The sequence below is a fragment of the Psammomys obesus genome, unplaced genomic scaffold (assembly GCF_907164565.1).
Source record: "Psammomys obesus unplaced genomic scaffold, mPsaObe1.curated_primary_1811, whole genome shotgun sequence".
Lineage (NCBI taxonomy): Eukaryota > Metazoa > Chordata > Mammalia > Rodentia > Muridae > Psammomys > Psammomys obesus.
Genome location: NW_026591643.1, coordinates 5079292 through 5107174, shown reverse-complemented (window position 1 = coordinate 5107174; position 27883 = coordinate 5079292). Strand labels below are relative to the sequence as shown.

The following is a 27883-nucleotide window of genomic DNA, read 5'->3' as shown; positions in this document are numbered from 1 at the left end:
CAGAGCATACCGGTCAAGCAAGCACCGAGTGGAGGGATCAGTACTCTGAGTATTCTTCTCTCAATTTAGCGTCCCTCTTGAAATCCATTGTTCTTAACATCCAAAGTTCATAATAGGCCAGGAGTATTGGTATATGGATTTAGTCTCAGTATTCAGGAGGCCAAGCCAGGAGAATTTCTATGAGTTCAAAAGCCTGGTCTACATAGCAAGTTCCAAGCCAGTCAGGGCTATGAAGAGCTTGTCTCAATAACAACAACAAAACAAAAACAAAACACAAGTTCATCATAATAGCCTTGATAATTCTACATGATTTGGTGAAATTTTGACATTTATTAAGAAAACTTGAAAATACATAGTGAGAGTATGAGTAGTAAGAAGGAATCATGTTTCAGGAATAGGTGACAAGCATAATGCACAGGAACTGTGACAAACCAGGAAAGACCACACTAAATCAGTTTAAAAGAATAACGTACCTGTGCAGTGCCTTAAATAACTTAAACAAGTACTATCTGGAAGAGACCACATGAACTACGATCTGCAAGTCACTCCAGAGCACAAGGTAAGTAAAGAGACTTTTGTTTCATGATTTGAGAAGGCAGAGTGTGTGCTTATCCAGGTTTCAGAGAGCCCAACCAAAGTGTCAACAGTTTCCCTTAAGTAACCAAGGCCACCAAGCTGGCAGACATTCAACCAAGGACTCTCCAGGCTAACTTGTGGCAGAGGCTGGTCAGACCTTGGTGTCCACTCTTTCCTTGGACAGAGGGTCTTTTATAGGTCACATGGGCAAGACAACCTGGAACAAAGCAATAGGTATGAGAAAAGTGCCTGGAGAAGTGAAGGAAAGTGAAAGTGAAAAAATTAGAAGATCAGACAGGTGAATGGCAAGGGTGTTTGCTAAATGATGGATCTCCTGAACACATAAGCAAGCCGTCTTATATGCATTTCTATTGCTACAGATCCTGAAAAATAAATCCATAGAAGAAAGCTCAGTGAAGTACACCAGGAAACAGATCTTGAAAACAAACAAACAAAACTTCATCAGGCACCTGACACAAAAAGATTATTGAAAGTGAGTTAAACTCATCACCATGCCTCCTGGTCCAAGGCTCCTACACCAGAGAGACCCATGTGTCTATCCTACTGTTGTACCTCACCATGAGGAATCACTTATGTGCAAAAGTTAAAGATCAGAAGGGAGAAGAGAGATAAAGTCCGTGTTTGTTCAAATAATTTCAAAGTACCAGGATAGGTACTAAGGACAGAGTCGATAATGATGTGGGGTAAAGAATCTGACACCACTGGCTTCATGTGAGTAGAACATCTGTCCATCTTTACTTTGTTCATTGCTGAATATCCAGCAACAAAGAGTACCTGGCCCATAGTAGGTTCTCAAAAAGTATGTACTAAATAGAAAAGCACTCATGGGTTACTATCTACTTAGTTGACAACTAAACAATTACAACACAGTGTTTTCAAGATGTAGTTATGTAGCAATGAGCATGAGTTAAGTAATCGCCATACAGTAACAGACTGTGCCATGAGAGACATAGCAGGTGGGATGAAATAGACATGGCAGTGCTATGAAAGCTCATCCTGCTTGTAAGAGGCAGCTTCCTATAACTCCCAGGCTGAGTGCCAAAATTTGATGCATAAAGGCATGAGGCCTTCTTTGGTTTCAGGAAACTGTGTGTGATAGGATCCTTAAGCAGAAGTATGAATAGGGGAACTGCTCATAAAGCATCTCTACTTGTGACAGTTTGATGAGAAAAAAAAAAAAACAGTCTGAAGAGACTAACAGTAGAATCACAGAAGGAAGTGGATCTGTAGAGGATTTTTAATGGCAACAACATGGCAACTTTGGGAAGAGATCACATCCAGAGACCTAGATCTGTGTGCTCCAGCTGGAACACAAACAGAACCCCAGTCTATTCCTTTAATGCCTCTGGCTGGAATAGAAACACGCCTTTAGTGCACACCTTTAATCCCAAATAATGATGTTTAATTGAGGGACAGACAAAGTGACAAATCAGAGAAAAAATTGACAGAATGAGTCAGCAATAGGAAACACCCAGCTCTCATGAGAATAGACAGGGAAGATAACACTACTTAAGAGCAGCACAGGGAGAGTTAGACAGGAGTACAGCACAGGAACACAGGGGAGTTCATGCAGTCAGTACAGTTCAGTACAATTCCGTTGAGTTTGGTGCAGGCAGGTCAGTGCCGTGCAATTCATGGAATTCAGAAGCAGTTTCCCCAAGAAGACCAATTCAGTAAGAAGCCAAGAGAAGTCAGTTCAACTCAGTCATCATGGAGAGGATTTCTGAGACAGAACAGCTGAGTTGAACCAGCCAGCCAGAGTTCAGAAAGAACAGGAAAGGATGAGTTTATTCAGCAGTAAGTCCAGAGGCTGAAAACATTCTAGGCCTAAGTTAGCAAGCTAGAGGCTGAAAGCTGAAGCCTTTAAGGTTCAGAGCTTGCAAAAGATTAGAGTGTATGGAGGCTAGAAGCTGCCAGGCCTAGGCCTAGATATATTTAGATAGAAATACTCTGGACTCAGGCAGAGTTTTAGTAAAGCGTGGTTACAGTTCTCATCTCATCCCATCATCAAAGGAAATAAAATATTTACAGGATCAGTGGCTCTGAAGATCTATCACACGATGATAATGTAGTTGCACTCTGGCCATGTAACTCCAGCTTGAAGTAGGGGGAACAAGCGATGGAGAAAGGCCAAGCATTGGGCCAGGTAAGGAGTGATGGTGACTGTGACTTTGGTGAAGGGAAATGACTATAGATGGTGACAGACAGAGAAGTTACTGGGAAATCAAAGCCCATAGACTGATGAGGGATTGTAGGAGGCTGACAAGCATCTGACTCTGACGTCTAAGTGAATCACAGTACTGTCATGCAAAATGGGGAGTATGGACATACAACCAATTTGATCCGCAGCAGATAGGGAGGGGAAATAGTTCCCACCAGTAACCAGAGCACACTTAAGATGCATGAGGATTCAGCCTGGCACATAACAGATTGTCCCAAAGTTATGATGTTCCCAGAACAAAAATTACCACCCAATTTACCTCTCCCTCTAGAGTTTACAACACCAAAGACCAAGAGGAACTGATGCCGGTTCACTCACTCAACCATCATTTACTGACTATCCACACTATACTGTGTGCTAACACTAAGAAATGCTCAGTGAACCATCATTCCTGTGATGTGACCCATCAAAGGAAAGCAGACTGTAAACACAATAACTGACTATGAGACAGAAAATGCCAGAAAAGTGGGAGAAGGATTAGAGGTGAAAGATACAAGTCTTCACTCTGGTGGATAATGGAAGTGTCACTAGAAAAGGTAACATTCAAACAAAAACTTGAGAGGGAATACAAGGTTGGTGAGTTTTTAATGCTTTGCACAGAATTCATTTTAAAAAATAAATAAATAAATAATAAAATTGCCAGAACTGAAGGCAGAGAGCTATTTGAGTTTGGAGAAGGAGGGAAATGTGATGCCAGGTAAGAACTTTGGGTTTTCTTCTGAGAAACATTAGACTTGTTAGGAAATTAAGGAGGAAGCTTTTACATAAAGCTCCCACACCAGTCTTTTTTGATGTTATTTCCTGCTCATCCTTTTCTTTAGGTATGTATTTCCAACCCAAAGTTCCTGCAAACTTTTAGAATTTTTTTTGTCTTAGTCTTCTGAGCACAAATTCTTACCTTATTTGCAAATGTTGTTATCTTACCGTAAGTACTGACATATTTCCAGCAATGTCTTGGAGCTTTTATTTCAGCATTTCATGATGTTACTCCACTGTCTTCCAGTTTATACTGTTTCTGATGCAAAATCAGCTGTCATTCTTGTTTTCTCCCTTATATGCAATCGTATCTTTTGTATTATTATTTTGATTGGTTTTGAAGGGGTTTTTTTTTTCCTTTAATTTTTAGCTTTTTTACTTTAGTGTGCTGAGAAGTAACTTTACATTTTATGTTTGGTGTACTCAGAGTACTTATATCAGTTTACTTCATCAGACTTGGGGGAGAGGAAATCTGTCATTCATGCTTCAAATGCTTCCCTTGCCTCACCTCCCTCCCTCCTGAACATTTCACCTGCGCAGCATCTCTCAGTTCACTTACTACTGTTTTCCTCACTCTTTCAAAACTCTTTTCATTCTCTACTTCCTCTTGTGTAACTTCTATTGTCCTTTTTATCCCTTGAGATTCACTATATCTTTACTGTTATGTTTGTTGTTAATCATACTCTCTACATTTTTCTTTCAGGTGCTACTTTTGGGTGTGTGTGTTGAATGTGTGTCCTGTATGTGTATATATATCTCTGTACACTTGTGTATATTTGTGTACACACACACACAGGAACAAACACTGCGTGGCATGTCATACATGTAGAGATCAGAGGACAGCTTGTGGAGGTTGGCTCTCTTCTTCCATGTGTGCTCTGGGGATTGAAATCAGACTGTCAGTCTTGGAGGCGAGTGACCTTTACTCACTGAGTCATCTCTCAGGCTCCAACTGCTGGTTTTTAGAACTAGAATGCCTACTATTTCAAGATTGCCATTGCTTTCTCTAACACTATATTTCTTTATCTATTATGTCTTTTTCTTTCTGCCACTGGAGATATTGAATAGAAGTGTTATATAAGATTAACATGAGAATCCTAGGTTTTTAATTAATCATTAATGGTAAAAGAAACAGGGTTACCAATTAGGAGACTATTGAAATAACTCATACAAGTGATGTTGGTAGCAGTGACCAATACAGCAGTCAAAAAAAGCAAGGGCCAGTGAGGAGGGGTATCTCACATGGTGACTTGGGTATGATAACAGACACCTAATCAATACTCTGGTCACAATTCCCTAAAAAGAAGTTTTGGCACAGAGCAATAATGGGGCATATCTAGAGGTCTAAAAAGTCTGATATATATAAAAGAAGTTTGGGACTAAAACAAGACTTTAAACTCTTATACCATTGGCATAAGAAAGGCCTGTTGAGTGAATGGAATTTTATGTAAGAAGTGGGAAATAGTAAGAGCTGGAGGGGACAGGAACTCCACAAGGAGAGCAACAGAACAAGATAATTTGAACACAGGGAACTTCCCAGAGACTCATACTCCAACCAAGGACTATTCGTGGAGATAACCTAGAACTCCTGCACAGATGTAGCCCATGGCAGTTCAGTGTCCAAGTGGGTTACATAGTAACGGGAAGAGCGACTGCCTCTGACATAATCTGATTGGCCTGCTCGTTGATCACCTCCCCTTCAGGGGGGAGCAGCCTTACCAGGCCACGGTAGAGGACAATGCAGCCAATTTTGATGAGAACTGATAGACTAAGATCAGAAAGGAGAGGAGGACCTCCCCTATCAGTGGACTTGGGGAGTGGCATGCATGCAGAAAGGGGAGGGAGGGTGGGATCGGGAGGGGAGGAGGGAGGGGCTTATGGGGGGATACAAAATGAATAAAGTGTAATTAATAAAAAATTAAAAAAAAAAAGAAAGGCCTGTTGAGGGATCACCAAGCTTAACTTCCTTTTACCATTGAGGGGAGAGGGAGTAACCAAAGCCACATGGAAAATGTCCATGCCAGGAATTAAACCTATATGACTATACATTTCCTTGACATGTGCCTGTGGGACCAGGGAACTGGGATAACTTGGAGGCAATGAGCAATGGAGGGGATACGGAGAAATGAAATGAGCAGTATCTTAGCACTTACTGCAAAGCTACTGCCTAGGAGTCACCTTGCATATATTTAACACTTTGCTTCTGTAAAGTAGGAACCACCACACCTGTTCTCGATACAGTAAGAATGAGGCTCAAGAAGTTTAAAAAAAAAAAAAAAACACCAATAGGTACCTAGAAATTCGGTAGACCACAGAGAGCTGTCTGAAACCTGATCACCAGTGGTCTCCTTCTGCAACAGCTAGGATTCTGCTGCAGTAGGTCCTTGCGGGAGTGTAGACAGAGATGAAGGACTAGCACTTCTCAGCTGTGGTCTTCTCTTCATCCAGGAAACAACCTTGTCTGGTGAATTGATCTCAGATTCAACACCAGTTGAATTCCACTGCAAACAAAGCTGGCAGAGTAAAGCCTTCATTTTCTCTCTATGGGTAAGGAAATTTTCTACAGAACATGAAAAATGTCATTAAGAGAGGGCTCCTGGGCGAGGCAATGGTTCAAATCAGCAAAGTACTTGCCATGCAAGCATAAAGATCTGAGTCTAGACCCCAGCATCCACATAAAAACTCAGGCATGGCAGGAACACCTGAAATCCCAACACTGGGAATGCAAAGACAGAAAGATACTTGAGAGTTGTTAACTAGCCATTCTGTCCAAACTGGCAAGTTTCAGGTCCACTGAGAGACCCTATCTCAAAAAAATATGTGGTTGACAGATAGATAGATAGATAGATAGATAGATAGATAGATAGATAGATAGATAGATAGATAAGTGGTTGACCAAGATAGCGAATGTTGCCCTCTGGGCTCTACATGAACACATGTGTATGCACACACAAACCAACAGCAGCAGTAGCAACTTAGACAGAAAGAACCAACATCAACTTCCTGACCACAGACAGTCACAGATAATTTCTGACAAATACATGAAATTCAGATCCAAGAATCCATAGTCCCCATTCTTTTGTCTCCTACAGCAACCCAGCAAAACCTGGCCTCGAAGATCTTCTCTTTATGCTGTTGGGACTGTGAGGAACCCGTCGTCGAGAGCTCCCAGGTTCCCAGTCAAACTCAGGGGAGCCAGCCACAAATCTACAGTAGGTACCAGACAAGAACACCCTGCCTGGCCTCCCTAAGCCTCAACGCATTTATCACACTCATCCCGAGATGACCCTAGACTCCCTTCATTTTTTCACTTCTATTTTTTGGGATTATCATTTTTCACCTTCCTTTTCTGTCCCTCCAAGCCCTCCATGTAGCCCTCCTTGCTATTTTTCATATTCATGGTCCCTTTATCATTAATTGTTATCTGCATATAAGTAAATACATACAGATTCCTAAATACAAAAGTACAACCTGCTCAGTCTATATTATGTTACTTCTATGTACGTTTTCAGGGCTGACCATTTGGTACAGTATAAGTAATTGGCTCTCCTCTGAGGAAGATCATTTTTCTAGTTATCAGCATCCCTTATTTGCCTGTAGTTCTTTGAGTTGAGTCTGTGGTTGAATCTGAAGGGTTGAGTCTGTGGGCTTTCTTCCATCCACTTGGACATGTCTTTGGTGTCTTCCATGTTTTGGTGGTCATGTTGGAGAGGTTTTTATGGGTGTAGCTTTTGACATTACTAGGAGACACAACTGCATAAATCAATTCTCTGACCCTCTCTGGCTCTTACAATCTCTTCATCCCCTCTCCCATGATGTTCCCTAGCCTTAGGTTCAAGAGCAGTTTTGTAAATATGTCCTTCATCTTTTGAGTGAAAAAAACTTTTTGCAAGCTAAATGAGCTAAAGGTTAGGTAGCTAGCACCAAACTCAATAGACAAGGGAGCTCAAGCTTGCTAGTTAAAGTATGGAGTGTGGTCTTGCAGCAATGGCTTCACCTGAGAGCTTCTTGGATTGAGATTGAAGGGCTGGAGCTGGAGCTCAGTTGGAAGGAGGACTTGCTTTGCATGCCTGAAACCCTAGGTCCAATCATAGCACCACATTAAAAGAAAAAGTGTGAGTGGGCACACATCTGTAAGCCTTGAAATGCTGCTGGCTTACAACATAAGTGTGTATTTCTTCCTCACTGAAGTCCAGGACACATCACCATTCCTTCTCATGTTCATCCTCTGAAATATGAGGACCCTACCACCACCACCTCTTGGTTCTGTATCAGGGAAGGAGAGGGAAAAAGAGAAGGTATTCCAGCCTCCAGTTTGTATCACAGCATTCTTGATGGCCTAGGACAGAAAAGACAGGGGTTAAAACCAGCAATTTCAGAGACCAAAACAAAGTATTATCATCAAGAATAGGCAAAACTGATACTCACAGGAACATGATAGGACGGAGTTCTGGTGGCAGTCTGTCACAGTCCTACTGACAGATGAGACTGGACAAAGGTAAGGTGGGAACATGCAGAAACCCATGAGAGCTTTTAAAGTGTTTCTTAAAATAGTGTCACAATAAAATGAACAAAACCTCAAAAATACGAACTCCCTTTCCCAAGGTTATAATGATAATGTTCAGTCTCTGACTTGTGAACATGTGTGCAGCACTGTTCAATTCTAGGTGAATCTCCCATCATGCCACTGTGCACCTGAGACAAGCATTTCTAGTCTGCACTGCAGCTCTAAAGGGGGCACTCTTTTCCAAACCCAGGGTACCATGTTGCATGTGTGAGCAGAGGCAACCCACTCGAGTTACATAGCCCATGACAAAGCTCTCACACCTGCTCCAGAGAGCTTAGCCTGTCCCTGAAGTTTTTTACTGTCTTTACAGTTGTAAAATTAGAAGGAAAAAAAAAAACTATAAACATAGAACAATAGCCCACTGGTTAAATAAATCTTGAACTACCTATACTGTAGAACTGCCACTTTTTAACATAGTGACATGGGGGAGATGGTAATAATATATGTGAAGAAAATGAACTAGATACATAGGACACACAATCTGATAAGCTATGTTAAAATATGCTTCGAGAAAAGCAGTATCTGGGAGGAGTTGGGAGCATCTTTCTTTTTTTGTAGTGGATATGCATTGCATTTAAAAATAGAAAAGTTGATGCTTAAAAAAAAATACGTATTTTTAAGTTCAGCACCTGCTCAAAAGACGAACAGATTCTGATTTTCCCCACGCCGTAATATTCCCACTTGCCTATGTGTGGCTTCTTCGCTGGCTCGACGCCCTCACTTCTCTGACTGGCTGAGGCTTCCCACATGACCCTCCACCCTGTGGCATTGTCGTTGTCAGGTCAGCAGACTCAGAAGAGTGAGTTAGGCAGTGAAGATCTCAAGCACACTAAAAAACAGTCCGTCATCGGTCAAGAAAAGAAATACTCCACCAGCAGCAGTGAATTTGAAGGTGAGTTCCAAAGTGAGGTCCTGACACTGGCTTCTGGGAAGTGGGGGCTCTGTACTGAAGGTCAGACCTTATGGGTATGTGAGTTAGCTGTGCTCATGCGCCGGAGGACACTGTGAAGACTACAGGGTCCGAGTCCAGCCATTCATTTTCAAGTTGGGCATTGCATTAGAAGGGGAGCGGGTCTGGGAGGAAAGGACCTTCCACACACACATGCTCTTTGGGCACCATGGTGTGGTCTTGACTGTGCATTTTGTGTGACTCTCTTTAATCTCTACTTTGGAGGCTACTTTGGAGCTCTAGACTGGCAGAGCCATGTTGGTTCCAGAGTGGCAGATCCACATTAGTTTTGCTCTCTGATGTCCCCCCACCAAAGCCAATCAGGTGCATGTCAAATGACAACTACCTAAAAATGCTAGTGGGCTAGCATAGCTCAGTTGAGGTAACATGCCTTTGAGTCACAGATGAACAAATGTCCAACCTAGAATGGAGGCACAAACAGTGAAGAAAGGCAGCCACATTGAGAAAAATTCATCCTGTGCACAGGTGGCTCCTATCCCCCAGGAGCCATTGATAGATAAGGATCACCCACACCTTCTCACTGTGGAACCCACCTATCAGTCAGGCCAACAGGAGCCCACTGAGGGGTAAATTCTCCTACAAGAGTGTACTTGTTCTATTTAAATCAGGGTGAGGAGCTGAGGGCCCCTCTGGCCCACTCACACCCAAGTAGACTGAGAGCCACACTGGGAAAGGGACATTGCAGCAGCCTACCAAAAAGCACCAACTGTGACTAAGCCAGGATGAGCCCATGTTTCCTGTTTCCTATGTCTTGTGCTTTGCAAGACGTTCTGCTGCCAGTGGCACCATGCAGAACAATACCAGGCCTGCTAAGCTGCGGTGTGCTTCGGCTCCCAGGGAACTCACAGAATCTGGAAACCCATCCAAGAGGGGTATGACCACAGCAGTCCATCTGAGGCCAGCTCAAAGGCCTTCCTTCACCCAACAGCATTCTTTCCTTCTTTCAGAGCTGACTGCGTACAATATACAAACTGGATACCCTAAAAAGAATCTAAGCCGCTACTACCAGGAGCACTGGAACTTCCAGCCGTGCCTCATGGGGAGACCCTGAGGCTTCTAGTGGCAGCACCACGCATGCTCTGAGCCGCACAGCTGCTGGAGGGTGCCCGTGAGGATGAAGGAAGTGGACAGGAGTCATGACGACTGATTCCGAAACTCCACCGCAAGGAGGGAAGAGGTCTGAGCCATCCCTGTGCCACCAGCACGAGTCACTCCAGCTCCTGACACAGCCAGGGAGGGGGGCTGCCTGCAATTAAAGTCCTTGTTCGCATCAGAGGACGCGTCCCTCCTCTTTGCCCCTCCCCATACCTTATAAATATTAGTTCTTATACTGTCACTTCTAAATAACCTACAAGAAAATTCAACTTTGTGAGTAGCTTTTGAAATAATTTCAAACTTATAGAAAAATTGTCTCAATAGGAAAAAAAAGAGGGAAAATGGGAAAAGAAAAACTATCTGATTCACCAAATGTTTTACATATTTCCCCTGTTCACTTTATTTTTTTTTTTTTTTACCTTTTTTTTTTCCTGAACGATCTGAGAGCAAGCATCCTTCCTCTTTCCCTAAATCCTTCATAGAGCATTTCTTATACACAGGGATAGCCTCCTTTAACTCCAGCAGGTACCAAAAAAACAAAGCACTGCATACTGAAATCCTATTAAATCCCATCTATTGTCCCAAAAGGCCCAGAGCTGTTTTTACCCAAGGCCGTGGATGTCATGCAATCCTCATGAATTTCACGTATCTCAAGGGTTCGTGCTCAACTGTGTCTCAGGACAAAATGATCTGGTATTTCCACTGGATTAGGGTCAAGCTTTCTATTTGAAGCAGGAGTATCCCAGAAGGAGGAGTAATGTGCCCTCCCCAGTAGGTGGCATCAGAAGGCATGGGCACACGGGACCCCATCTGAGTGAAAATTCAGATTGCTTGCTGAAGGGGTTTAGTGGGGAGCTCTGAGACAAGCCACTTACCCAGCATGTAGAAGGACTTGGAGTTAATCCCTAACAGTACAGACATAAAAACAAAAGTCACTTGTTTGATTCAGTTCCTGCTACCAAGGTTTTCCACCTTATTATTGAAGTATTTATTTTTTACATTAAATTATTTGTTTATTTGGAGGGGTCATGCCAGAATGTACAAGCAGAGAAGAGTACAATTTGCAGGAATAGGTTCTCCCCTTCCATGATATGTCAGGGACTGAACTCGTGGTCAGGCTTGGTAGCAATTACCTTTATCTACTGAGCCATCTAAACAGATGTGCAATTTTCTGATTCTGAAGTTGGGAATTTATTTCGTTCATGTTTAAAAGTGTTTAAAGTGTGTTGTGGGCAGAATAGTCCTTCACCTGAGAATGCCTTTCCTCTGTTTCCTGGAACCTGTGAGCATTTTACTACTCACTGAAGAAGATTATAGCACAGAAAAGTTGCTAATATGCCGCCTTCAGGTAGAGCTAACCCCAGGTGTCTGGTGGGCCTCGTCCAGTCAATGGGGACAGTCTTCTACCCAGCTCTGAGCATGTCCCTGACACAGACAGGCCAGGGCGGAGAAGGAGAAGCAGCGGCAGCAGGCAGTACAGACATTCCCTGCCGGGTAAACAAAGAACTAAGACATGGACTGTGCCGCCGGCTAAAATGCTCAGCTTCTGCGTCTGCGTGCCTCAGCTGACTAAGCTTTAAGTATAGCAATAGTGTCGACTTGGAGCACAAAGCTATACTGAGCCTGAGCGCCATTCCCTTCCTGCTGTATCTGCTTGAGTGTACTGTGTTTTGACTGGCTCAATCTTGGTGACATGTCTTTGGATCATAGAAGGACAGATGTCCAACCTAGCACAAAGAAACAAACCATGAAGACAAAAAGCAGCCATTTGAGGTGGCCTCTCACAGGAAACAGAGCAGGTGGGCCAATGGCACAGACTTATACCTGCATTTACACAGTAGGCCTCACTAAAAAGAAAGACATACCCTAACTAAAGAACAGAAGAGATTTATTTTCATGTATTGGTTGGCCTGCCTTCCTGACTGGGTGGGAAGGTATCCAGACCACTCAGAACTCCCAGGGCCATAAACCTGAGTCACAGATATGAATAGTGGGAAGGTATCCAAGCTCTGAGGTGGGACAGAGTCCCAAGGGTATCCTGAGGCACAGGAGCCCAGGAACCACACAGCTCTGAGAGGAGGCCTCCTCAACAGAGACACTGCAGCTCCCAGGAGAGGGTTACCCCAACCCTTAATGAGCTGAGGAGCCTAGGAACTGGAGCTCTGCTCCTTCTTCTTTCTTCTCTTCTCCCTCTGATGAGTGAGTCACAGCAGGCAGAAAATATCTTAAAAGAGATTTATTGAAGGGACAAATCCACGAGAGGAAGGATGAGTCCAGCAGTAGCTGCCACTGCTCTGGGGAGAAGGCAGCAGGGAACTGGGGAACCGGGGCAAACACAGTACACTTTATATTAAAGAATTCCTTTATATAGGAATTCTTAGGAGCAGAGCTTTCTGAAGCAGGGGTTTCCAGAGTGTGGATTGGTAGGATTTCAAGTCCTGAACTGTGTGAAGCTTGAGCTTTACTGTTCAGGGATTGGTCAGATTTCCTGCTCAGAGACTGGTCAATTTTTGTGGGAAGCTTAGGGCTTAGATCAGTTTTCGTGCTTAGGGGTTGGTGGGTTTTTGTCCAGTCTTTTCACTTCAAATTTGCATAATATGGGATAAGTCCTACTGAAGGGCTGAACAGAGGTCTCCAGGGTGGGGATGGAGGAGGGGGCTAGGCTGCTGGAGCTTCCTCGGGCGAAGGCCTGGTCTGCCTTGAGGGGTTATACAGAATATAAAGTGTCCAAAATTTACAAAGAGTTCTCTGTGAAGGCAGTAGACTGAAGCAGGAAAACAGGAAATGGAGTCCTTATCATGGCCACCCCCCATGGGCAGCGCAGCAGGCATTCTGAGGCAGGAGAGGGGTCCAGTTCCCACAGACTGAGGCAAGTGACCCTGGACAGCTCCCGAGGAGGCGTTGCCGCCATTTTGTTTCCAGCTTCCTCAGCCCCTGGGAGGGAAGGAGGGTATTGACTGTGCTGAGGCAGGAAGAGGAACTGGCAGGGAACCACTTGCTACTGTGGATTTAATTGGCCTCTAAGCATAGCTCTTGGAGGGTGCAGTGGGCCTTTCAGATTCCCAGGTGTCGCAAGATTCCCAGGGGTGACTGTGCGTCACCAGAGCTTGTGGAGCACCACAATGGCTTGGGGTGACCTGCTACCTCAGCTTGGGGTGGATTGGGATGGCTTGGAATTGCCTCAGCTTATGGTGGGTTGGTACAGAAAAGCTTGGAACTACAGGTGAAAAGGCTGGGGTGGGGGTGGGGACCCTGAAAGAGCAGGTTGGACCCCAATGGGGAGTCCTATGCTGCATAGCAGGGAGTGAGCAGAGAGCAAGGAAGTACCCAGTAGTGTCTACAGGACCACAGCCTGAAGCAAAAGCAGGCAGTTCAACAGAGACCCCTGTGAATTCACAGAAGAGAGTTCATAGACAGATCTTCTGACTACAAGTAAGCCAGAGTGAGCAGGGCAGGGAGCTGTGCTCATTAATCAGAAGCAGTCACGGTAATGGGAAGGGCAACAGGCATGTGGAGGACAATAGGCATGGAGTAGCAAATGAAGATGTCTACCAATTGGAATCAAAAGGCTGTGAAGAATGATTAACAGCGAGGAGGGCAATGGGGCGCGGGAGGGTCTCCATTCTTGGCTCTAGATATAACATAAATAAGGCTTGCCCTCAGAGAGGGACCAGTGGAAGAAGAGAAGCAGATTTGGGTTAGAGTGCAGCCCACCAACAGATGGCCACTGTAACCCCAAAAAGTCATCCACAAAACTGTCAGTCAACATGGCAGGTGAATAGGACAGTGTCCTATTAGTTGTGGCATTCTTCCTAGTGACATCACTACTTTCGCATAGGATCAGAGCAGGATAAATGGAGGTTCGTTCATCCATTCCACCAATGTCAATGAATATGGCTACACTCAGAACACCACAGGAGACAAAGAACCCCCACCTTCACAGAGAGCCTGAGCACATACCAATGACTAAAGTTTAGGCAGGTTAGAATACAATAAGGCTGTGGGGAGGGGAACAGGAGTGCCACAGTAGGAACAGTAGGTTGAATAGGCCAGGCAAGGTCATATAAGGCAGCCTGTACTTGTCCAGAAAAGGCCCAAGCAAGGACAGGCTCTTCTACACAGTACTGGAGGCTGGTCTTTGCTTTCTATTGCTGTGAGAAAACAAAAACAAAAAGCAAAAACAATTTGGAGAGAAAAAGAGTTTATTTTAGTTCATGGATTTATAGCTCATCCTCAAGGGAAGAAGCCAAGGCAGGCACTCTCCAGGAATGACTGAGGCAGAAAATATGGAGAATGCTTACTGGGTTGCTTCCTCCTCTTTGTGTTGGGCTAGCTTTCTTACACAACCCAGAACCACCTGTCCAGGGCTGGCACCACACACACTGGACTGAACCCTCCTACATCAACTAGCAATCAAGAACATGCCCAACAGATATGCCCACACAACAGTCTGATGGAGCAGTTCCTTAGTTGAGGTTCTGTCTTCCCAATTATGTCAAACTGACAGCCGCCACGAAGGCTACCAGCAGGTTGGGGGCAGAAGTTACGTGATCTGATTCATTCAAGGAAAACCAACTTGAATAAGCAAGAGACAGCTGCGGCCAACACAGTAATACAGGGGAGAGAAGAGAGTTAGGGAGGAGGCTGGGAAGGCAGGTGAGAAGCCAGAACCCAGTAATGGGGCCAGAGAGTAATGTGCTGTGATTGACATACAACAATGTTGGAAATTTTCAAAAGTGGATCCCATGAGATCACAGGCCTGCGCCTTTAAGATTCTGGTCCCTCTGAAAGGCTGCATCCCACAGCTTGATATCAGGTCTATCTACTCCTACACTCTCAATTCCCACAGCCCTACCTCCACCACCATGTCTCTGAGACAGAGTTAAAAAGGCATGCTGTGTGTAATATCCCCCAGTTTCTAGTCTTGCCTGGTACCTGACGCCTCAGTGTGTTTTGTCATATAGGCTATATTAACCTCACCCCCACACACTGCAGCCTTCCTGCTAACCCCTGAAAGGATATCGTCAGTTATTTCCCTTTTTTCAGATTTTTCTCTGGAAGTTTCTTTTCCTCTGGGCATCCCTACGTCACACTGTCCATGGCTGCTATCTCTCTTTAAGCTATGGCTCTCAATTACGCATCTTTCCAGGTTTTAAAAGGGCCTCTCTCCCTTTCAAGCCCTATCAGACAGTATCCAACATAGTGCACTGTCCCTTTCTAATACCCTCCCTCCTCAAGGCTCAGTCATGGGCCCCACGGACTTGAAGTATCTCTCTTAATAAAGTCCAGTCATGAAGGGTGTTTTCATGTAAGCCCCTTTCCCAAACCAACCAACCCACCTGTCATCCTTCTTCTCTAACAGGGCTTGGTCATAAAGAGGGCTCTTGAACATGACATGAAAGAGAGGAGACTGGGAATAAGGTAGAATCACGATCTTTGATCATCAGAGCCTTGAAAAGAAGATCCCATCAACTACCTTTGTTGCCAATATGGCCCTTAGTCCAGAGACAGGACCTAGCCCACAGCCACATAGCAATTAGCAGTGAGGCAAGGACTTGAATGAGCTTCATGATCCTGCTCTCTTGGATCTAGGTCCAACTGAAATAACATTGGAACCAATGAATCCCATGAACAAAAGGGGGCAGTAGGCAGAGCACTCACCATCACCATCACAGCAGCAGTGAATAGGCAGACACGTTCCTCTGGGTTAAATTGTTCTTGCTTCCCTGATGAAAAATGAGATCTCAGGTACTGCAGGCCCACCCAGCCCATGCACTTCAAAAGCAGAAGATAACTCTCCTAAAATCTGTGCTCGGATAGCATGTGCTCAAGTTCTCTGTCAGCAGAGCTAGCAAAGAATGGGTGGACATGTGTCAGCTATAGTCTTGGGCTCATTCAGCAAAGAGCTCAGCCAGGGAGCTGTAAGAAATAACCCCACCACTGCCTACTGACTGAAGGGGGAGCACCGCCTGCTGACTGATGGGGGAGCACCATAGTGCAGGCTCATCACCCTTCTAGGTGAAGAACGCTGGCCCTCAGAGTGGCGGACTTGCTTCCGGAGGCCACTGGGAGCCACAAGAGGCTTAAAAGTGGGCAGGGGAGGAAACCAGTATGACCCACCACCTACACAACAATGGGCTTCTGGAGTTGGGGCTGTACAGCCAGCTACCCAATACCTTTTCCTCTTCCCAACACCACCAAAACATGGCAGCTAAGATCTTCTGTTGCTGTTGCAAATCCAGTGAGTCAACTTTCAACACTAGTGACTTCCATTCTCCAAGGAGGTCCCAACAGGATCATCCACAGTCCTTCAGTAGGTCCACATGTGGGAAATAGGCACAAGCCTAGCTACTTCTTGGGGATTCAGCCTCCCTGGCCACTTCTTGCTGAGACACTTTGAGACTTTGTGGGTACAGAAGGGGATTAGTTACCCAAACCTATAAATGAATCATCTACAGACTATAGTAAGTGCTTGATATTAGTTACTGAGTCACCTTAGTGAAGATCTCTGGCTACCATCCTAGTGATAAGTTTGAAATCAGCCACTTGGGAGCTTGAGTGTGCTGCTGACAGCCCTCTTTCTCTACGAAACACAAGTGACAATTACTGTACAGGTAGTTGGAAGCTGAACTGAGACATATAAGCTCATAGACTATGGCCCAGACAAGGCATTCAACAAGCTATATGTATGTGTTTTAGTTAGAATCAGTTATTAGTTAGAATTAGTTAGGTTACACTTAGTAACAAACCATCAAATCCCAAATGCTTAGTGTAATTTGGGCTCAATCTTAGCTTGAACCAGCAGAATCTAATGCTTTTGTTTGGAGAGTTGCTTTTCTTGAGACAGGATTTCATGTAGCCTGGGCTGGCCTCAAAGTCACTTTTTAGCTGAGCTTTGACTATATTTGTTTGCTTTTTATTGCTGTGGTAAGACCACCACAAAAGCAGCTTGAGGAAGGAAGGGTTTATTTCAGCTTATAGCTTACATCCCTTAGGACAGTCAGGGCAGGAACGCAGGGCAGGAACCTGAAGACAGGAACTGAAGCTGTAGCCATGAAGGAGTGCTGCTTAATGCCTTGATATTCAGGGCTTGCTAAGTCCTATACAACCTGGGCCTGCTTTCCTATACAAGCCTGGACCACCTGCCCAGCAGGGCACCACTGGTTGGTTGGGTCCTCCCATATCAATCATTAACCAAGAAAATGTCCTATAGACTTCCTGACAGGCCAGTCTCATGGAGGTATTATCTCAATTAAGGTACCCTCTTTCCAAATAACTTTAGCTTGTGTTAAGTTGACAGTAACTAAGCAACAAGACCACCATGAACTTCTGATCCTCCTTCTCTATCTCCATGTGTTGTGATTACAAATATGCACCAACATACCCATTTAATACAATGTTGGTGATTAAAAGCAGATCTTCTTGCATGCTAGGAAAGCACTCTACCAACTAAAATATGTCTCCAACCCTATTTTAGAGCCATGAAAAATAAGCTAAATCCTAGGTATGATATTAGACTTTTTATTCATAATAAAAACTTTAGTCAAGCTGTTTTCTCCTCCATTCTTTCAGATAAAAATCTAGGTGCTCACCAAAAGGGTTTTCAAAGGAGACAAACAGTCAACTCCTCCAAAAATGGGCCAACATTTAAGTTATGTAACCTTTGGAGACCCTGAAGGTTCTAGAGACAGCATGTTGTGAGCTGTGCAGCTGCTGGAGGGTCTCCATGAGTATGAAGAAGGAAGTGGACAGGAGTCATGATGACTGATTCCGAAACTCCACCTCAAGGAGGGAAGAGGTCTGAGCCATCCCTGTACCACCAGCACAAGTCACTCCAGCTCCTGATACAGCCAGGGAGGGGGGCTGCCTGCAATTAAAGTCCTTGTTCGCATCAGAGGACGTGTCCATCTCTTTGGCCACTTCCGAGCCTACCTCTGAGAGGCCTACAAATGTAGTATAAGTTGGACCTGCCTTCTCTTGTAGGAGAAGGCACCACCAGCCTTCTGTTGACTATTCTACAACAGTTAAGCTCCTCTCAAGGACCTAGGAGAACCATGCACTGAGGCAGGCTTGTGCAGATGGATGCTATAGTAAACATTTCAAGCCAGCGGAATGGAGCCTCCTCACAGACTCTGAGACCCGTGTGTGCTCAAGGCCACAGTGAACAGTTGTGCTAGCCATGGAAGAGCCCTGCCATCAGCAGCCCCAGCGTTGCACAGCGCATGGGCAGCACAACCTTGCAGAGCACTGGCAGATGCAGGAGACCCCCAGTGGCTTTCATCTCAGACAGATGCCTACCACTCTGATACAACAGAAGAACTTTGGAAGCAAAGGAAGAAAGATATTTTTCTTCCATTAATTTGTTTCTTTATTCACTTTACATCCTGATCACAGACCTCACTCCTCCCAGTTTTCCCCCTCACACACCTTTCCCTCCCCCATTTTTCCCTCTCCTTCTCAGAGAACAGGAAGGTCCCCCATGGGTACCAACCCACCCTGGCACATTAAGTTGATGCAGGAACAGGTGCCTCTCCCACTAAGGCCAGACAAGACAGCCCAGTTAGGGGAACGGAATCCAAAGGCAGGCAACAGAGTCAGAGGGGGAGCCCCCAGTTGGGGAATCCACATGAAGACCAACCTTCACATCTGCTACATATGTGCAGAGGACCTAGGACCAGTCCATGTAAGCTCTATGACTGGTGGATCAGTCTCTGTGAGACCAAGCTCTTTGGTTGACTCTGTAGGTCTTCTTGTTGAGTCCTTGACCCCTCCTATTCCCTCATTCTCCTAAGTGGAAGAAAGAGAATTTTATATGTGGCTTTGGGATCCAGGGAGGGTTTCCTGGGGGAGTCGGTACTTGAATTCTCTGAAAGTTAAAAGGAAACTGCCTAATTCAAGAAGAAACAAAACAGAAAAGCTGAGGAATAGACCTGGGGAGGTGCAAAGTCTGTGCTGTACTGTCTTGAGTGTGTGGTAGGAGAAATGGGCAGGCAACAAAAGCTTTATGCCCAAGGATATCCTGAAGGTGATGAGGGGTCATAGGTGCTGAGCGACACAGCTGGATTGGTGGGGTTTGAAATATTTCTGTCTTTAGGCTAGTGTAACTGTACCATGAAGGGATAATACATAAGCAACAGGAACAGGTGGTCCCCTAACTGTCCTAGAGGCTGGATGTGACATTAAAGCACCAGCAGACACAATGATGGATGAAGGCTCATTTTCTTACACAAGGCACCTTCTGGCTGTGTCCTCACATGGTAGAAGGCTCTGTTGAGCTTTTATAAGGGCACTAATCCTAACCCCTTTCCAAAGGGAGCCTGCCTCTTATGTCATTACCTCCACAGTTAGGACTTCAACAGGAAGCTTAGGGAATGCCAGCAGACAGTAACAAGATGAACAGGAAGTCAGCATCCTTTATTCACACACCCTGCGTCTGTCCCACCTTGGCAGACAGATAAAAGGAACCTGATGTTCGTGTCACACAACTGTGTTCACATCTAAGCTGGAAATCGTAGTGCTTTCCTCAGCGCTGTGACAAACCGCCTGACACAGGCGACATAACAGCCCATCAAGCCCAACTAGGCTGAGGCAGCTAGCCACACTGCAGCCACAGGAGGAGGGGAGCGGAGAAGGCTGGAAGTTTGCTCACTTCCTTTTTACCTTTTGATTTAGTCTAGGACCCCAGGCCCGGGGCCTGGACTAGCCACATTCAGAGTGAGTCCTCCCTCCTTATTTCAACAGGCCCAGGTGTGTGTGTCTTTGCTGATCCTAAAATCTACAAACTATGACTATTAACCATCATGAGAAGCCAGCCACTCTTCAGTGTGAATGCTGGTTTGAGAGTAGTTGTACAGGCAACACGGAAAACCTGGCTACAGCTTCCCCTGTGCTGGGGACCTTTCTAAGTGCTCTGTGAATAACAGTTCAATCAGCATAATAAGCCAACAAGGTTAGCGAACTACCCAGGTTTTACAGCCTTAAGACATTGGCCTAGAGTGAGTAAATTATAGTTTTAAGTTTGCCAACAATAAGTGGCAGGCTGAAACTCAGACTCAGGAATCCTTACTTCCAGGGCCCACGCTCTTAAACATGCTTTCCCTGGTCACAGAAAGAATGACACCCAGGGACTGCTCTCATCCCCAAAATGACTGCTCATTGCCTGTTGTCAGAAATGGAACTGAAACTTAATATTTTTTTTTGGTTGGAATCTGTGCAATAAAGAGCTTTGTCAAAAGCTAAAGTTAAAGGTACTGAAGAGGAAAGAACATCCTTTCCTAGTTCTACGATGGTAGAACTAGAACCCCATTCTGTGGGTTCTTGCAGCTTCTCCAGCTTCAGAACCCTTTATCTTAGGTAACATTTTAGCTCAGGGTTTGGCTACAAATGTTTCTCCTTGTGTTCCTTACAAACAGAGTACCTCCAATGAGATATCTCCCTGTAACAGCACCCAAGAAGGCACGTTTCTAGAGTATCCTGCCAATCAGTTTCTCTCATCACTGTGAGCTCTGGCCATAGCCTCAACAAAGGTTCTGGCCTTGGCTCACAGTCCTAGGTTTGTGATTCAGCTCATGGTCCTGGGTTGGGCTGCTCCTCCATCTGTTGCTCTGTTCACAGATCTTCTTAGCAGCACTCCCTCCTTACTGCCACCTCTTACCAGCACTGAGTTATTAACGCTACAGGATCCCACATTCAAACTGCTGTGTGTGGTTTTAGACCTGACACAGAAATAAAAGCAGAGGCTGCCAGAACAGACATATGAAGCTGGAGAAGCAGTCAGTGTTTTTTGTTTGTTTGTTTGTTTGTTTGTTTCAGGTACGGCTGACCAATTCTAACTCAGACCACATGGGAAGGAAAATGAGTAGTAAGGTTCACATAGTGTTGGGGTCAAGTTGACAACACGTTTTCATTCTGGGCTGTCAAGCTAGAGGAGTCTGTGGGGGAAAGGAAGAAGATGGAGGTGAGAAGGATTGCTGAAGAGTATGGAGAGAGGAGGAAGAGGATAGATGGAGGGAGAGAAGGCAAAAGAGGAATGCCAACAATGTAGGAGCCAACAACAGTGGTGGGGTCCTGTGCTCCCCGTATTCCTGCCACAGGAGGGTGGCTTTTTAAAGACTCTGTCCAAAGCAAGGATGTAGGGAATATTTAGAAGACATACCAGAACAATGGCTGTCGGGAAGCAGGTTTGTTTATGGCCTGTGAGGGGAGCTAGCAGTTGCCTATGGTCCACTGCCCTGAGCCTCAGTGAGGGACAGAGTCCTCTTCCTCCACAGTTCTCATGATGAACCCCCTGGCCAGTCTTCCTCCTTTCCTCAACATGGCCCAGACTCTGCCTTTGACTTGCTTCTTGCAGCAGATGGTGGGTGCTTGGGACATCAAAGAACTTGTCTTTTTAATTGAGAAGCCCCTCCACAGAGGCTTGCAAAACGCCTCCCACCCCGTGACTCTGAAAGGCCCTCAGTGTGAATACAACGTATTTTTTGAAGGATTTTCAAATAACAGTAAAAAGATTCATAGAATCCCCAGAAGCCTGATGTATCCGATCACGGCAAAGCAGCCTACACTTGACCCCCCCCCCTCCTGCTCACAGCACTGTATAAAGCCGTTGGGTTTCTCCTTACATCATTAGAACATATCAGAGATCTGTCACAGCCCCTGCCAGACCCTAAGCACAGTCCACTTGGCTCCAAAGCTCACAGAATGGGTCCACACTCACAGAATGGGTCGACATACACAATGATTACCCGTGGTGGATGATTTCTGGCTTTAAATACATTCATATATGCATGTGAATGTGTGTGCACGCAAACACACACACACACACACACACACACACACACACACACACACACACAGGTTTTCAGCTCAAATCTCTGAAGGACTGCAACCTGAGTGAAATAGAAACGTAAGACTAAAACCAAGTTAGTCTCAACCAAGCAGGTGGGTACAGCGGTGGGGATCCTCTTGCCTGGATCATTTGAGGTGGGGAGACTAACCCTAATACAGACCACCTTCCCTAGCAGCAGCCCACATAAAAGGACATGGAAGAAGGAAGCTTTTGCTTCTTGCCTGCTTTTCTTCACTCACGCTCCCAAGTTCATCTAGCCTCCTGTTGCTGCATTCCTTTGCCGGCATTAGAACCTATCTCTTCAGGAATCCAATATAAATCAAAGACCAGCTAAGAGAGCCAGCATCATGGACTGAACAACTAACTATCAGATTCTTAGCCTCTCCATCAGAAGACAGCCACTGTTGGACTAGCTGGACCATAGCCTGTAAGCAGCTCTAATAAAGCCCCCTTGTTGTGTGTGTGTGTGTGTGTGTGTGTGTGTGTGTAAAACAAAATAGGTAAAAGGAAATATATATGGTATAATATAAATAATTATATATGTAATATATTTATTCTATCAGTCCTTTCCCTCTGGAGAACCCTGACTAATACAACTATAGAAAAGAAAAAGAATGAGAGAAAGAAAGAAACAAAGAAAGTAAAAAAAAAAAAAAAAGCAAGGAATTCTTTACTTAACAAAAATATCTTTCAAAAGAAACTGAGACAGTTCAGCAAATACTGAAAGTGTCACTATAAGATTTGTACTGAAAGAAAACTATTCCAGAGAATTCTCAATATGCTTCTAAACACAATTAGGTCTAGAGTTAGTCCCAGGAGAAGAAAGAGACACAAGACACATGCATGGAAATATTAAAACAATAACTTTCGAAAGTGATAAAAAGCAATAAAAAGTAACACAGTTAAGCCTGACAAATGATGACTACAAATATTTATAATAATACCTGCCATGCTTTCAAATACAGAGACCTGAACCTCGGCAGAGGGAAGGGGTTTGGTTGTCCAGAGAACAGTGCCAGTGACCACATGGCAGACCTCAGCCAGCCAGGGATACTTGCTGACATCAGGCAACCACTCAAAGAAGTGACTCTCAGAGGCTTAGAAAATGATAAGTACCAAAATAAACAAAACTGAGGAGAAGTTTGATTACCTGATCTCAGGGAAGGCAAACCAATGGAAAACTGTAAGATGGCACATTTTAACCAGGAATTGTGAAGTAAAAGTTTGAGGCCAGCCTGGACAATGCTATGTGATCCGATGTGGTGGTTAATCTTCATTGTCAACTTGACTAGATGTCGAAGGCCAGCTTCAACACCACAGAGTAAACTGAGGCAGGGCGTAGAGTTGGCAACTGACCACCCAGCAGACTTTTCTCTGAGGCTAAAAGGCCAGAAGTGCTTGTTAACTGGCAGACTTCCACTGATGGTGGTGAGCATGGGCCAAAACTGACTGTAACTGGCAGAGGGCCAGAGCTGCTGACTCCTGGATATCACTACAACTGATAGTGACTAGAAAAAAGGAAGAGAAACTGATCATGCATACACCCTTCACACACACACACACACACACACACACACACAGGGATGAAGCAAGACAAACTCCAATGAGCAAATTCCAACAAGCTCCAACAACTTCACACATACATACATACATGCACACATACAAACATACATTTACACATTGGGTGGATGAAGAAAAGCTTCAATGAGCTCTAACCACTTTACATATACACATATACACATATATATACACATTTTGTGGATGGAGCAAAACTCCAATCAGTAAGATCCAACAACTTTATTTTTCCTCCCACAGCTTACGTATCCCAGTAAAATCTTTCCAGCAGTACAAAACCATAGTGTGGTTATATTCTATTTTTCTTTATGTGAACTATTACAATAAGTATACATAGGAAAAAAAAACATGTTCCTCAATACCCTCACACAATGAAATGTCTATATATTGTGGTGAAAAACAAACATGAAAATCCTGCATGGTGTCTGCCAGGCCTTGACAGGTGTCCCACTGAAGATGTGCAGGTAGCAAATAAGCCCACAAACATTCTACGTTGGTTGAAAATGGAAGTTAAAACAAGAAGCCATCACATCACACCTGTCAGTGTGGCCAAGACTTGGAAACTGACAATACCAAATGCTGACAAAGAAGCAGAACAAGAACTCTTAACCACAGTTATCAGTAATCCAACATGGCTTAGAAAACCTGAAAGTTGGCTTGACAGCTTATTACAAAACCTATTCTATTTATAAAACCCAACAACCATGCTCCTTTGTGGGTAGAAGGTAAAAAATGTATGTGCATCTGTAACTGCTTTTATTCATATTTATCAAAACCTACGAACATCCCACATGCCCTTTAGCATGCCCTTTAGTAGGGTGGACAACAGAAAATAAATCAGTCAGACCACAGAAAATAAATCAATCAGCTGATGTGCCCTTCAACCCCAGAACTCAGGAGGCAGAGGCAGGTGGACCTCTGTGAATCTGACACCAGCCTGGTCTACACAGTGAGTCAGTTTCAGGCCATCCAGAATTGTGTGAGCCATCTCCCTAGCCTCCTGTCACTGCTTTCAATATGTACAGTTTACATTTTTTAAAATATAATTCACATACCATAAGACTCACCGTTTTGAAATGCCTATTACATAACCCATATAGTGGCCACGCCTCTTCTCCCTTTCAAACTCCGACAATCATGAAGGCACTTTCCGCTTCGGCTTCTTCCCGTGCAGGCCACTTTGTGTATAGAGAGGGCACTGCAGGGTCTTTCTGTTGTGTGGCACGGTTGTAGGGTGCAGAGGTGGAGCGATATGGATCGTAACTTTGCTCCTTTGGGTAGCTGAGTATTACTCCACCAAATACATCTACCACATTTTGTCTGTCAGCCTTCTGGGTTACTTGCACTCTTTAACTCTATCGGGCTGCAGAGGTGGCTCAGAGCTTAAGAGCACTGGCTGCTCTTCCAGAGGTCTGAGTTCAATTCCCAGCAACCACATGGTGGCTCACAACCATCTGCAATGGAATCTGATTCCTCTTCTGGTATTCATGAAAACAGATCACTCGCATATATAAAATAAACAAATCTTAAAAAAAAAAAAAAAGAGTAATGCTGTGGTAGTCTTGTACACTTTTTTATAGATGAATATTTTCTAATGGCCTATATTTGGTATTAATTTCTATCGAGTTCTGCTTTTTATTTTCAAGACTTTATTTTTTATTTACCTGTATATGGGCTTGTGTATATGCCACATGTGTGCAGGCACCCACGGTGGCCAAAAGAGGGTGCTGGATTCCTTGGAGCTGGAGTAGGAGGCATTAATGAGCCTTGTGAGTCACCTGAGGCAGGTGCCAGGAACCGCACTGCAGTGCTCCGGAGGCCAGGGAGCGCTCTCAGGGCCCTCGCTCTCTTGCTGTTGGTGTAGATGCACAGTTGTTGCGACTTCTCCATTAGTTGCCCCTTTTATCCTTGAGAAACATCACCCTTTATTTCTCCACAGTTTTTGTCTTTATTTTGCTGGATGACATTTCTATACCCATTTTAGGATCAAGCCAATTGAGAGGACAACAGAGAAATTTCCTGAGTACCCTGTGCTTCCTGTCAAGCAACACAGCCTGAGGACCTGGGTTTGAATCCCCAACATCTGCGTTTTCTTTTCTTGTCTTTTTCTTCCTTTATTAATTTTTTTTAGGTTTCCTTTTTATGTGCATGGTGCCTTGTCTGTACGCATTTCTGTACAGCACATGTGTGCCTGGTACCCACGGAGTCCGAAAGAAGGTGTCAGATCCTCTGGAACTAAAGTTTACAGAGAGTTGGGAACAACCATATGGGCCTAGCACGCATGTCTAAAAAGCCAAGCACAGCAAGACAGGAGGAAAAAACAGGAGGATTGCTCAGGCTTGCTGCCTGCCTGCCAAATTCTAACTTCTGTGAGAGACCCAGTCTCAAGGAAATATGGTAGAGAATGACAGAGCAGGACACTTGATGTCTCCCTGTGATTTTGACACACATGCGCCCAGGCACATGTACCCCACCCCACATATATACACTCACACGCACACACATGCACCCCACCACATACACACACACACACACACGCACCCCACCACATATACATACACACAATGTTCTCAGAAGTCAAGAGGGTGGGAATGGAACTCAGTTGGTAAGGCACCTGCCTAGCATGAAGAATACCTGGAGTCCTAGCCCAGCATTGCTGCGCAATCTCAGCAATTGGAAAGTCATGGCACAATTAGGAATTCAAGGTCATCCTCAGCTACACAGAGAGCGAGAGAGGCCATCACTCAGTTAAATGAGACCCTAACTAAAAGTAGAAAAGAAAAAAGTAAGCCACCACTGTGGAGTACGCCTGTGATCCCAGCAGACAGACTGCTGTGAGTTCAAAACCAGCCTGGTCTATAAAGCAAGTCCAGGACAGCCAAGGCTGAGAAGCCCTGTCTTCAAAACAAAACAAAACAAAAAAGTAGAAATAAAAGAAATTAAAAATCTACAAGTCATGCCTGGAGTTCCCCCTTACTGGGTCATTGGTAAAACAAACTAACTGAAAACATTAATGATGAATCTAAACAACCTGTTAAAAACCTGTGTTTGTGTTCAAATAAGAAACCATTTGGCAGTTGCTGAGCGGGAAAGAGCTATCACCGGGGGCCCGGAAGGGGCTCACAGACAGCACATGCTCAGTATTCCTACATGCGAGAGGCCTGACTTTCAGCCCCAGGACCACAGAGATGAAATGAAAGCCTTAGTGGCTGAATTCTCAGAGGGACATACCAGGAAACAGCCTTTGTGGTTTGTGTGACAGTAGCTCTCTTCCTGCCCTCATTACACAACCTTGTCCTGACAGATGAGGAAGTGAGGGGCTCAGAGAAGGCTCCCTTCACCATGACTTTGTCCCTTACTGAGCTTGAGATTTGACAAATCTTTATTTGCATACAAACTCCTGTGCGGCTGGAATAACTGAGCGTGAGGCAAGAGTCAGCTTAAATCCATACAGGCACCTACTGTATACCAGACAGCAGGAATTTAAAAAAGAAACCATGACAGGTTGTTGAGTTCCTGCTCCAGCTTGTGACTTGGTGTTGCAAGCACTGAAGCTTATTTCTGTTTCTTTCAAAACATCTGCCAGGCAGACTCTCTCCTTCCCACTGACTGATGGGATGGAGAGCAGAAGGCAGGAAGGATACGTGGCAGGACTCGACTTTGAATCCTACCTGCATAATGCTCCTACCTGCATGGCAGTGTGTCCGTGGCCTCTGCCTCTGATGGGCAACACGCCTTAAGAGCCAGGAGCAATGGGTTGTAGCGATGGCTCAGTAGGTAAGAGTGTGGACCATGCTTGCAAACGACCTGAGTTTAAATTGCCAGCACTCACATGTACAGACATGTGATTAAAAAGATAAAAAAGTAAAATGAAAATTAAAAACCCGAACTAGTGGCCGTCTAGAGCCAGATGATCCAACCTCTAACCTGTGAAACCTGTGTGTTAGATATGGATTTTACAAAGAAGGAAACTGAGGCACACACAAAGAAATGTCCACCATGGGTTACCCCAAATGCCCCATCCAGAAGGCAGGAGGGCAGAAGTTGCAGACAATGTGGAAGGACCACACCAAGCCCTCATGAGCATAGCCGCCCGCCACTCAGGAAACACAGGTTTAGTCTCCATTAGCGCCCTGAAGGGTCATCCAGATGGCAAGCACGGGCTTCCCTTGATCAGACTGCAGAGTGACATTTCCCACAGTGGGCCAAAAGACAGTGAATAACTCCACTGCGCAAAGCTGCCACAAGACAAGGCTG

The 27883-nt window shown here is 44.8% G+C and overlaps 1 protein-coding gene across 1 annotated transcript; it reads left to right on the top strand.

Annotated features, from left to right (window-relative positions):
• The first annotated feature begins 523 nt into the window (after nucleotides 1-523).
• Tex48 (testis expressed 48) lies at nucleotides 524-10162 on the top strand. Its single transcript, XM_055611616.1, has 5 exons — nucleotides 524-559; nucleotides 2695-2743; nucleotides 6667-6786; nucleotides 8923-9033; nucleotides 10059-10162. Exons 1-5 carry the CDS (start codon nucleotides 524-526, stop codon nucleotides 10160-10162), a joined length of 420 nt encoding a protein of 139 aa, XP_055467591.1.
• Nucleotides 10163-27883: the final 17721 nt, after the last annotated feature.